General features: G+C 49.4%; 1 protein-coding gene across 1 annotated transcript in view; it reads right to left on the bottom strand.

Moving 5' to 3' along the window:
- Positions 1–13,194, bottom strand: part of ALMS1 (ALMS1 centrosome and basal body associated protein) — a 111,327-nt gene extending 98,133 nt beyond the window's left edge. Inside the window, exon 1 of the mRNA XM_082250492.1 lies at positions 13,135–13,194. Within this exon, the coding sequence (XP_082106618.1) occupies positions 13,135–13,161 (27 nt within the window). The 5' untranslated portion in view covers positions 13,162–13,194. The remainder of the gene's footprint in view (positions 1–13,134) is intronic.
- Between the last annotated feature and the right edge of the window lie 211 nt (positions 13,195–13,405).

Genomic DNA, 13,405 nt, shown 5'->3' with positions numbered 1-13,405 from the left:
TCTTTATGGCGTTCCTGGCTACAGACTCCACCTTCCCCGTTATCAAATTATAGCTTTGCCCTTTACCATGCTGACACAACTTGGATATATTCAGAGCATTTGAACCAGTAGCTCCAGAAGAAGCTGTTTCAAGCGAAACATGTTGAGCATTCTGGCTCTATGAAACATCTGCACATCTGATACCACTGATCTAGATCAGGGGTCCTCAAACTTTTCAAACATGGGGCCAGTTCACGGTCCCTCAGACACTATTGGGGGCCGGACTATAGTTTGAAAAAAATATGAACGGATTCCAATGCGCATATTTTATTTGTAGTGCACAAAAAAACAATATTTATTGCTTTATTTATATATATATATGACCACAGCGTGCCCCCTTTCAATGCAGAGTGACCACAGCGTGCCGTGCCCCCTTTCAATGCAGAGAGACCATAGCGTGCCATGCCCCCTTTCAATGCAGAGAGACCAGTGCACTTGCTTGCAGCGGCGGCTTCTCCTCAGCCCCCACGTCTCCTCCTCGGCCAATGGTATGGGTTTGCCTTTCGACCAATCAGGAAGCGGGTCTCGGACCCGCTTCCTGATTGGCCAGGAGGAGGATCCGTGTGACAATAGCGAATTTTCATTCGCTACTGTCACACAAATGGGTGGGCTAGGGTGCAGTGCTCTGCGCCCCAGGTCCACCCTTTTCTGAAGCCTATTAGAGCTTCAGTGAGTGACAGGCAGTCAGCCCTATGCCAATCCCGGGCGGCGGGCCGGGTTCAGCACCCTGGTGGGCCGCATGTGGCCCACGGGCCATAGTTTGAGGACCCCTGATCTAGATGGACGACAATACACTTTTCTACTATCGTCTGTGAGATCCCTTTGATGTGACGTATGCTAATACGTATGTAATACTATTGCAGTGATTACTGTTTGTTTTGTACTCATACACCAATACCTATTGATGGTGGTCATATGCATCAACGCCTCTGTTGAGGCAAAGTATTTATGTTGTTAATGTCTTTTTAATTGTAAACCAATAAAATTGTTATATTTTACTTACCTAGTGCCGTTAAAGTCCATGTCTTTTCCAACAACACAATCTCTAATACCGGGATGATGCCCAGTGACGTATCGGTACATCGCTGGTCATATGGCTAGGATATCCATATTTTGAACGTATTTCGTCATCTCAGATGGGAGTCCTAGAGAAATCTATTTAGGCCCAACTCCAAGAAACTTGAAAATTCTTCCCTGCAAAAGAGGCTGCACTCACGTTGCAAGCGTTGACTGTCTTCTCCCCCATGCTTCCAACAGTCCAAAGTCCTGACCAGGGATGAGCTCAGGCGTGTTTGGATCCTAATCCAAGCCCACCTGAGTTATCCCACCAGGAAGCTGTCACAGCGTCCTGCATATCATTAGCGGCCAAGGCATTCACTGCCCTGCAGAGTGTGGCTGATGCCATGACAGTGACCTGGCAGGATATTTCAGATTGGTTTGGATAATGCAGGGGTGTCAACCTGAATTTAATCGTGGGCCGTATCTACAATATGACTGCCCTCAAAAGGGCCAGTTGTATCTGTAAGACTAGATGTCTAGAGCATCCCCTAACCTTGCATAAGACGTGAAGAGCCTCCCCACCATCAGAAGTTGAGTCCCCCACTATCCCTTACACCACAGTGAACCCCCTTACCTTGAGCTGCTGCTGGGAAGAAGCTGGAGGCATTTCTGGAAAGCAGAAAGTACAAGGTCTGGGGGAGGACAAGAGTGGGGCTAGAGCTCTCCTGCAGATGCAGGAGAGGTGTGAGGGCCACATGAAATGGCCTGGAGGGCCAGATTCGGCCCACGGGGCTTGTGTTTGACACATGTGGGATAATGAATCCGAACCTACCCAAGCTCATCCCTGAGCCTGACGCCATCAAGACCTGCATTAGACGTGATGATGCTGAGGGACAGTCCACAACTAGAGCATAGGAGAATGCCATCTGCCAGGGGGGCAGAGGATCAGGTAAGTAAAAATGCTTTAACACTCCTCTAGACACTGCAAGGGAGAACTTTCAGATTTTCTAAGGTTGGGTTGGCCTACAGCCAAACCCTTAGTAGGGTATGATAAAACCTGCTGGTCAAATCCATTGAGAATGTCCTGTGGGACGAAATGCATCAGGATCGTGCCTGTTTAGCCAGACTTGCATTTGTTTCTGCCTTTACCATTGGAAATTTTGTGAGTGTTATTCCCCTTTTTTAATAACCTTTTATTTGGGTTTTACACTATGTTTGTTTCCTTTGGTTTATTTCCACATGGGTCTGGATTTCTGTGAGTGATCCTTTCTACCTACCCTTCTGGATATACACCTGGGAGACATCCGTGGTTGCAGATCGTTTCAGGAATCCTATACCATCCGAACAGCCTTTTTGATCCTCATGCTATATGGTATTCAGGGCCAACAGCATCTGTATTGGGCTTTGAACCATTCAGTGTGGCGATTGGTGTTTATCGCGGCTCCTTGCTGAATGTTTAGACCACCCAGAGAGAGGTACCACGCACATGCAGGGTTCCATTGATGTTCCCATCATTTGTTGGATGACTATATACACCTTGGTTCTGGTAAGCGTTTAGTGTGCTTGTAGCATGCGGCACTAACCGTGGATGAAGTCACAGTAATTGGTGGTGGATTATTTTTCCTGCACTCGGCACCCTACATTGGACTTTGCTGTTCTTTTTGGACATTATATATTTATTTAGTTTATTTAACACAGATTTGTGTTTGCCTTATGGAACATTCATCATTGATTGTCTAATGTTCACACGGTATTGGATGATTTTCATCGCAGTTTATTGGTATTGCTTTTTATGAGTTTGATTTATCATCAACATATCAATTTAGCGCGGCTCTTCCTTTATATGATCAAACCCGTTAAAAATTGTTATAGGTGTGCCATTCAAGAGGTTTTCCTTGCCTGTCCTTTTAAACTCAGCAGGAATTGTGAAGAAATCCCCCCAACTTGAGGTAAGTCCTCTCTTGGACAGCTGTCACCAGAACAGGTATCCACGTTGGAAGATTCTACTCTATTTTAGTTACGGTGGCAACTCAAATTTTTTTGGATTGTCCCTCACCTTCAGTTCTGGTGACAGTAATTAAATACAGAGTGTAAAAATCCATAACGAAGAATGCAGAAATCATTAAAATCCTAACAAGGAGTAATAACTCTTCCCGAAACTGTATTAGGACAAAAAAAAAAAATAAAACATTTACTTTTAGATATAACTAAACAATACAACAGGCTTACAACATAACAGAAAATGGATAACATGCAAGAAGGAGCCAACGGCTCCACCAGATGGTCAAAAGAGAGCATACAAAATATCATTATGTGATATTTCAAAGGCCTTTTATGACTTGAGTCCTGAAAACAAGAAAGCACCCCTCTACTAACCAGCCAATGTAGTATAGACATCAAGACGGCTTCAGCCTATGAGTCTTGGCCAAATGCCATGCCCTCTTGACGCATTTCACTTCAATACTCATTCTATTCCCAGATGACAGTACCCTACTCCAAGCAACCAACTGCTCCACATCGGATGCTGGTCTACTCATGGTTCGTCTTTACCGAAAACAACTTGTTTGTTCACAGCCCAAGCTCTTTGGAATGATTAAAGTGACATTAAATGTTCAACCTTAAAAAAAAGAAATGCACGTCATCCTTACAAGTTCTGTGCACTGGTTTTGCACAGAGCAGCCCTGATTCTCCCTTTTTTCCAATTCCCCCGATGGCCCTCCTGGCTCCTCCTCTTTAGCCAGTGCCCCCAATAGCAAGCTGCTTGCTCTGGAGGCACTGGTGCATGCTTGCTCCCAAGCCCCACTCTATGAGTCTATAAGGCACATAAAGCCACGGCTCCCCCTCTCTCGTCTCATTGGCTCACTGGCTGTGATTGACAGTAGCAGGAACCAATGGCTCCCACTGCTGTCTCAGCCAATGAGGAATGAGAGACCCAGGAGACGCTTGTGGACATCGCTGGATCGAGAAGGAGATTCTGGTGAGTATTGGGAGGGGGGCGCTGGACACAGAAGGTCGAAGTCAAATGCCTTCTAAGCCAATACTCTTTGAGGTGAAATGTATCAGCAAGGGAGTCTGTGTGGACTTTGCTTTGAACAACAAAGTTGATTGTGGGACCTCTGTGCGTGTCTTCCACTTCCTTGGATCCTATTCCGTGTACTGTCTCCCACAGACTCCATGATGCTCCAATGTCCAGTGGATCTTGTCTTCTGGGCTAAATGTCGCTGATTCCTGTGAGCCCAGGCTGTCAAAGACACACCACCTGGGGGAGCATCATCACAGCCTGGCTCACAGTACTCCTGAACTCCTGCAGATCACTTAAGAGGAAGGATCACCACCGAGGAAGAAGAGGAAGTACGGTCATCGCCACCAAGGAAAAGAGGGGAAGGAGTGTCCCCACCACCACCAAGGAAAAAAGGGGAAGGAGTGTCCCCACCATCACCAAGGAAAAAAGGGGAAGGACTGTCACCGCCACCAAGGAAATAGGGGAAGGACTGTCACTGCCACCAAGGAACAAAAAGGAAGGACTGTCACCGCCACCAAGGAAGGACTGTCACCGCCACCAAGGAAGAAGAGGAAAGACTGTCACCACCACCACAGAGGAAAAAGAGGAAGGACTGTCACCCCCACCACCGAGGGAGAAGAGGAAGGACTGTCACCGCCACCACCAAGGGAGAAGAGGAAGGACTGTCACCGCCACCACCAAGGGTAGAGAGGAAGGACTGTCACCGCCACCACCAAGGGAGAAGAGGAAGGACTGTCACCGCCACCACCAAGGGAGAAGAGGAAGGACTGTCACCACCACCAAGGGAGAAGAGGAAGGACTGTCACCACCACCAAGGGAGAAGAGGAAGAACTGTCACCAACACCAAGGGAGAAGAGGAAGGACTGTCACCACCACCACCAAGGGAGAAGAGGAAGGACTGTCACCGCCACCACCAAGGAAGAGGAAGGACTGTCACCGCCACCACCAAGGGAGAAGAGGAAGGACTGTCACCGCCACCACCAAGGGAGAAGAGGAAGGACTGTCACCGCCCCAAAGGGAGAAGAGGAAGGACTGTCACCGCCACCAAGGGAGAAAAAGAGGAAGGACTGTCACTGCCTCTGAAAAAGAAGGGGAGGACTGCCACCGAGGGAGAAGAGGAAGGACTGTCGCCGCCACTGAAGGAAGGACTGTCACCGCCACTGAGGGAGAAGAGGAAGGACTGTCACCGCCACCAAGGGAGAAGAGGAAGGACTGCCACCACCACCACCACCAAGGGAGAAGAGGAAGGACTGTTACCACCACCATCACCAAGGGAGAAGTGGAAGGACTGTTACCACCACCACCACCAAGGGAGAAGAGGAAGGACTGTTACCACCACCACCACCAAGGGAGAAGAGGAAGGACTGTAACCACCACCACCAAGGGAGAAGAGGAAGGACTGTCACCACCACCAAGGGAGAAGAGGAAGGACTGTCACCGCCACCACCAAGGGAGAAAATGAGGACTGTCACCGCCACCACCAAGGGAGAAGAGGAAGGACTGTCACCGCCACCACCAAGGGAGAAGAGGAAGGACTGTCACCGCCACCACCAAGGGAGAAGAGGAAGGACTGTCACCACCACCAAGGGAGAAGAGGAAGGACTGTCACCACCACCAAGGGAGAAGAGGAAGGACTGTCACCACCACCAAGGGAGAAGAGGAAAAACTGTCACCAACACCAAGGGAGAAGAGGAAGGACTGTCACCACCACCACCAAGGGAGAAGAGGAAGGACTGTCACCGCCACCACCAAGGGAGAAGATGAAGGACTGTCACCGCCCCAAAGGGAGAAGAGGAAGGATTGTCACCGCCACCAAGGGAGAAAAAGAGGAAGGACTGTCACTGCCTCTGAAAAAGAAGGGGAGGACTGTCAATGCCACGAGGGAGAACAGGAAGGACTGTCACCGCCACCGAGGGAGAAGAGGAAGGACTGTCACCGCCACTGAGGGAGAAGAGGAAGGACCCATGACATTACTGGACCTTCATAAAGACTCCAGGAAAAAAGTATGTATATTTTTTTTTTTTTCAGGTTTTCAAATAGATCAGGGGTGGGGGAGGGCAAAGTGTAGTTCTGCTTTAATGAAGCCACTGGATCAGCATAACAGTCAGATTAATTGAGTTATAAGGCTGAAAAAAATATTATCAACCACTCCTTCCCTTAGGACAGGTTCCCTTTAAGAAGACGGGTTCAGATATCTCAGCCAGAAATCCCTGTGCTTCCTGGAATTGGGAACAATGAGGCTGGTCGCTGGGATACGGCATGAACAGGAGGCCGGCCCAGATAAGGCCCCTGTGGACAGCACAGTTCAGATGTCCCTGTGGGTTAATTAACAGGCAGAGGATGAAAACAACCGGAGATTAGACACCAAGCAAACACTTCTCTGTGCTAATCACCAACACCGGGCGATGGCTGCAGCTTTCATCAGAGGACAAATAATGCACCGAGTACAATGATCTGTTCACCTGCATGTAGGACTCCTCAGACCTGCACCCTACCATGGCCAATACAGGGACTTCTACTCTCATCCTGTGATGTCACAGCATGGGGGACACCTCAAACTGTCAGAGGGGTGCAATGTACTCTGATCTCATACCTACTGTCCTATCACTGCCATACACATCAGATCATATCTACAGGAAACACCAAGACAATCATAGAAGACAATCATAGAAGGCTCTTGTAAAAGAAATGGTCAATTCTGTATAAAACTGTATTCTATTTTGTATGCTTTGCCTATGTTTTGCACACGGCACTAATAGTGTTCTGAGTATATGTTTGCATTCTTTCGAGTCCTGATTAGAATTTAGCCCGCCTATGTTACGCCCCTCGTTACCATAAAAGTACAATTGTAATATTAATGTCATACCTACATAATCCTGTGTATAAAAAAACTTCAATTTCGCTTAATAAACAGAACAGTAATTTGGAAAGATTCTGAGTATCTTTGTGTCTGTTCCCTACTGCATGTATCATTATTAAAGCGTTACTAAACCCAGGACTCTGCATTCACTATATCCGGTCTCCCCAGGAGCCTGCAATCACTATATCTGCTCTCCCCAGGAGCCTGCAATCACTATATCTGGTCTCCCCGGGAGCCTGCATTCACTATATCTGCTCTCCCCGGGAGCCTGCATTCACTATATCTGCTCTCCCCGGGAGCCTGCATTCACTATATCTGCTCTCCCCGGGAGCCTGCATTCACTATATCTGCTCTCCCCGGGAGCCTGCATTCACTATATCTGCTCTCCCCGGGAGCCTGCATTCACTATATCTGCTCTCCCCGGGAGCCTGCATTCACTATATCTGCTCTCCCCGGGAGCCTGCATTCACTATATCTGCTCTCCCCGGGAGCCTGCATTCACTATATCTGTTCTCCCCAGGAGCCTGCATTCACTATATCTGGTCACCCCAGGAGCCTGCATTCACTACATCTGCTCTCCCCAGGAGCCTGCATTCACTATATCTGGTCACCCCAGGAGCCTGCATTCACTACATCTGCTCTCCCCAGGAACCTGCATTCACTGTATCTGGTCTCCCCAGGAGCCTGCATTCACTGTATCTGGTCTCCCCAGGAGCCTGCATTCACTGTATCTGGTCTCCCCAGGAGCCTGCATTCACTGTATCTGGTCTCCCCAGGAGCCTGCATTCACTGTATCTGCTCTCCCCAGGAACCTGCATTCACTATATCTGATCTCCCCAGGAACCTGCATTCACTATATCTGGTCTCCCCAGGAGCCTGCATTCACTACATCTGCTCTCCCCAGGAACCTGCATTCACTGTATCTGGTCTCCCCAGGAGCCTGCATTCACTGTATCTGGTCTCCCCAGGAGCCTGCATTCACTGTATCTGGTCTCCCCAGGAGCCTGCATTCACTGTCTCTGGTCTCCCCAGGAGCCTGCATTCACTGTATCTGCTCTCCCCAGGAACCTGCATTCACTATATCTGATCTCCCCAGGAGCCTGCATTCAGTATATCTGGTCTCCCCAGGACTCTGCAATCACTATGTCTGCTCTCCCTGGGACTCTGCATTCACTATATCTGGTCTCCCCAGGAGCCTGCAGTCACTATATCTGGTGTCCCCAGGACTCTGCATTCACTATATCTGGTCTCCCCAGGAGCCTGCAGTCACTATATCTGGCCTCCCACAGTACACAGAACATGGAAATGCAATTATTTTAGTAAAGATTAACTGCTAAATACCTTTTCTCATCAGCAGTATATAGCAGTCTTGTGACTTTTAGTGTCCGGTTAAAGCTTGTAGGAGGAGTTTTCATTTTGCCCTGACCCTCTGCCTAGACAGTGTTGATTGGCCCTGTGCTGATCACATGTACCCTCCCAGGGAAAAAAAAAAACATCTCTAGCAATACACAGCAAACTAAGCATGTGCAGCCTGACTCAGAATGCTCTGTTTTATCAGGATATGGATTGGAGTCAATAAAAGACAGGGAGGATCAGAGAAGACAGGATCAAACAGCCTTTTTACACAATGCAGAGGATTAACCCCTTAGGTTCCAAAGTGAGTATAACAAGCATGCATATACAGACTGATTTTACTGTTGTGAGTTTAGTAACAGTTTAATTTGGAACCGCTGATCTATGAAATTTCCAGAACACACTCATGAAAGACCCTCGCGGAAGGGACTCGCTGAAGACCCTCGCGGAAGGGACTCGCTGAAGACTCTCGCGGAAGGGACTCGCTGAAGACCCTCGCAGAAGGCACTCGCTGAAGACCCTCGCAGAAGGGACTCGCTGAAGACCCTCACTGAAGACCCTCGCTGAAGACCCTCGCTGAAGACCCTCGCTGAAGGGACTCGCTGAAGACCCTCGCGGAAGGGACTCGCGGAAGGGATTCGCGGAACGCATTCATGGAAGACCCTCGCGGAAGGGACTCGCTGAAGACCCTCGCGGAAGGGACTCGCTGAAGACCCTCGCGGAAGGGACTCGCTGAAGACCCTCGCGGAAGGGACTCGCTGAAGACCCTCGCGGAAGGGACTCGCTGAAGACCCTCGCGGAAGGGACTCGCTGAAGACCCTCGCGGAAGGGACTCGCTGAAGACCCTCGCGGAAGGGAGTCGCTGAAGACCCTCGCGGAAGGGACTCGCTGAAGACCCTCGCGGAAGGGACTCGCTGAAGACCCTCGCGGAAGGGACTCGCTGAAGACCCTCGCGGAAGGGACTCGCTGAAGACCCTCGCGGAAGGGACTCGCGGAAGGGATTCGCGGAACGCATTCATGGAAGACCCTCACGGAAGGGACTCGCTGAAGACCCTCGTGGAAGAGACTCGCTGAAGACCCTCGCGGAAGAGACTCGCTGAAGACCCTCGCGGAAGAGACTCGCTGAAGACCCTCGCGGAAGAGACTCGCTGAAGACCCTCGCGGAAGGGACTCGCTGAAGACCCTCGCGGAAGGGACTCGCTGAAGACCCTCGCGGAAGGGACTCGCTGAAGGGATTCGCGGAACGCATTCATGGAAGACCCTCGCGGAAGGGAGTCGCTGAAGACCCTCGCGGAAGGGAGTCGCTGAAGACCCTCGCGGAAGGGAGTCGCTGAAGACCCTCGCGGAAGGGAGTCGCTGAAGACCCTCGCGGAAGGGAGTCGCTGAAGACCCTCGCGGAAGGGAGTCGCTGAAGACCCTCGCGGAAGGGAGTCGCTGAAGACCCTCGCGGAAGGGAGTCGCTGAAGACCCTCGCGGAAGGGAGTCGCTGAAGACCCTCGCGGAAGGGAGTCGCTGAAGACCCTCGCGGAAGGGAGTCGCTGAAGACCCTCGCGGAAGGGAGTCGCTGAAGACCCTCGCGGAAGGGAGTCGCTGAAGACCCTCGCGGAAGGGAGTCGCTGAAGACCCTCGCGGAAGGGAGTCGCTGAAGACCCTCGCGGAAGGGAGTCGCTGAAGACCCTCGCGGAAGGGACTCGCTGAAGACCCTCGCGGAAGGGACTCGCTGAAGACCCTCGCGGAAGGGACTCGCTGAAGACCCTCGCGGAAGGGACTCGCTGAAGACCCTCGCGGAAGGGACTCGCTGAAGACCCTCGCGGAAGGGACTCGCTGAAGACCCTCGCGGAAGGGACTCGCTGAAGACCCTCGCGGAAGGGACTCGCTGAAGACCCTCGCGGAAGGGACTCGCGGAACGCATTCATGGAAGACCCTCGCGGAAGGGACTCGCTGAAGACCCTCGCGGAAGAGACTCGCTGAAGACCCTCGCGGAAGGGACTCGCTGAAGACCCTCGCGGAAGGGACTCGCTGAAGACCCTCGCGGAAGGGACTCGCTGAAGACCCTCGCGGAAGGGACTCGCTGAAGACCCTCTCGGAAGGGACTCGCTGAAGACCCTCGCGGAAGGGACTCGCTGAAGGGATTCGCGGAACGCATTCATGGAAGACCCTCGCGGAAGGGACTCGCTGAAGACCCTCGCAGAAGAAACTCGCTGAAGACCCTCGCGGAAGAAACTCGCTGAAGACCCTCGCGGAAGAAACTCGCTGAAGACCCTCGCGGAAGGGACTCGCTGAAGACCCTCGCGGAAGGGACTCGCTGAAGACCCTCGCGGAAGGGACTCGCTGAAGACCCTCGCAGAAGGGACTCGCGGAACGCATTCATGGAAGACCCTCTCGGAAGGGACTCGTGGAAGACCCTCACAAAACGCCCCCACGGAAGGTTATCACAGAATGCACTCATGGAAGACCCACATAGAGGGGACTAATAGAAGGTGTCATGGAATAAAAAACAATGTGCACAGAACTAATATATACAGAGAAGTAGACATTGATCTCTATATACAGTGATGTTCCTTACAGTGTTTCTACCACTATACACACCGATACATTGTATACCACTCCTAGATATTGATGCATTGCATCTCCCCCTATATATACACACATTGATACATTGTATCCCCCTATATATACACACACACCGATACATTGTATCCCTCCTATATAAACACACACTGATACATTGTATCCCCCTATACACACACACACACAGATACATTGTATCCCCCTATATACACACACTGATACACTGTATCCCCCCCTATATATACACACACACTGATACATTGTATCCCCCTATATACACACACACTGATACATTGTATCCCCCCTATATACACACACTGATACACTGTATCCCCCCTATATACACACACTGATACATTGTATCCCCCCTATATACACACACACCGATACATTGTATCCCCCCTATATACACACACACCGATACATTGTATCCCCCTATATACACACACCGATACATTGTATCCCCCTATATACACACACACACTGATACATTGTATCCCCCCTATATACACACACTGATACATTGTATCCCCCTATACACACACACACCGATACATTGTATCCCCCTATACACACACACACCGATACATTGTATCCCCCTATATACACACACTGATACATTGTATCCCCCCTATATACACACACCAATACATTGTATCCCCCTATATACACACACACACTGATACATTGTATCCCCCCTATATACACACACACTGATACATTGTATCCCCCCTATATATATACACATATATATATATATATATATATACACACACACACACACACACACTGATACATTGTATCCCCCCTTTATACACACACCGATACATTGTATCCCCCTATATACACACACACTGATACATTGTATCCCCCCTTTATACACACATTGATACATTGTATCCCCCCCTGTATACATTGTATCCCCCCTATATAAACACACTGATACATTGTATCCCCCCTTTATACACACACTGATACATTGTATCCCCCCTATATACACACACACCGATACATTGTATCCCCCCTATATACACACACACACACACACACACACACACACACACACACCGATACATTGTATCCCCCTATATATACACACACACACTGATACATTGTATCCCCCCTATATACACACACTGATACATTGTATCCCCCTATACACACACACCGATACATTGTATCCCCCTATACACACACACCGATACATTGTATCCCCCCTATATACACACACTGATACATTGTATCCCCCCTATATACACACACTGATACATTGTATCCCCCCTATATACACACACACTGATACATTGTATCCCCCCTTTATACACACATTGATACATTGTTTCCCCCCCTGTATACATTGTATCCCCCCTATATAAACACACTGATACATTGTATCCCCCCTTTATACACACACTGATACATTGTATCCCCCCTATATACACACACACCGATACATTGTATCCCCCCTATATACACACACACACCGATACATTGTATCCCCCTATATACACACACACACTGATACATTGTATCCCCCCTATATACACACACCGATACATTGTATCCCCCTATATACACACACTGATACATTGTATCCCCCCTATATACACACACCGATACATTGTATCCCCCTATATACACACACACACACACACTGATACATTGTATCCCCCCTATATATATATATATATATATATATATACATATACATACACACACACACTGATACATTGTATCCCCCCTATATACACACACTGATACACTGTATCCCCCCTATATACACACACTGATACATTGTATCCCCCCTTTATACACACACCGATACATTGTATCCCCCCTATATACACACACACTGATACATTGTATCCCCCCTTTATACACACATTGATACATTGTTTCCCCCCCTGTATACATTGTATCCCCCCTATATAAACACACTGATACATTGTATCCCCCCTTTATACACACACTGATACATTGTATCCCCCCCCCTGTATATACACACAGTGATACATTGTATCCCCCCCTATATACACACACTGATACATTGTATCCCCCCCTGTATATACACACACTGATACATTGTATCCCCCCCTGTATATACACACACTGATACATTGTATCCCCCCCCTGTATATACACACAGTGATACATTGTATCCCCCTGTATATACACACAGTGATACATTGTATCCCCCCTGTATATACACACAGTGATACATTGTATCCCCCTGTATATACACACACTGATACATTGTATCCCCCCCCTGTATACGTTGTATATCTCTGACCTCCTCTCCTCCTTCCGCCTCCTCCATCTCCGTCTCTGCTCGGTGTCTCCCCGGCGCATGCGCACTTCTCTCCCGGCTCCCACCTCTCCTCTCCCGCCGCCTGTTACTAGGGACGCGGCCCGGAGTCCGAGCGGGAACCAGGGAGGGAGGAGATCGCCATCTGCTGGATATCCGAGACACTGCATGAGCCTATTCATCTTAGGGGGAGCGGACACTTCTACCACAGCGACACCTGCTGGAATATCCGGACACTGCATGAACCTTTTCATCT

This window comes from Pelophylax lessonae (genome assembly GCF_965119305.1).
Source record: "Pelophylax lessonae genome assembly, chromosome: 1".
Taxonomy (NCBI): domain Eukaryota; kingdom Metazoa; phylum Chordata; class Amphibia; order Anura; family Ranidae; genus Pelophylax; species Pelophylax lessonae.
This window is presented reverse-complemented; position numbering and strand designations above follow the sequence as displayed.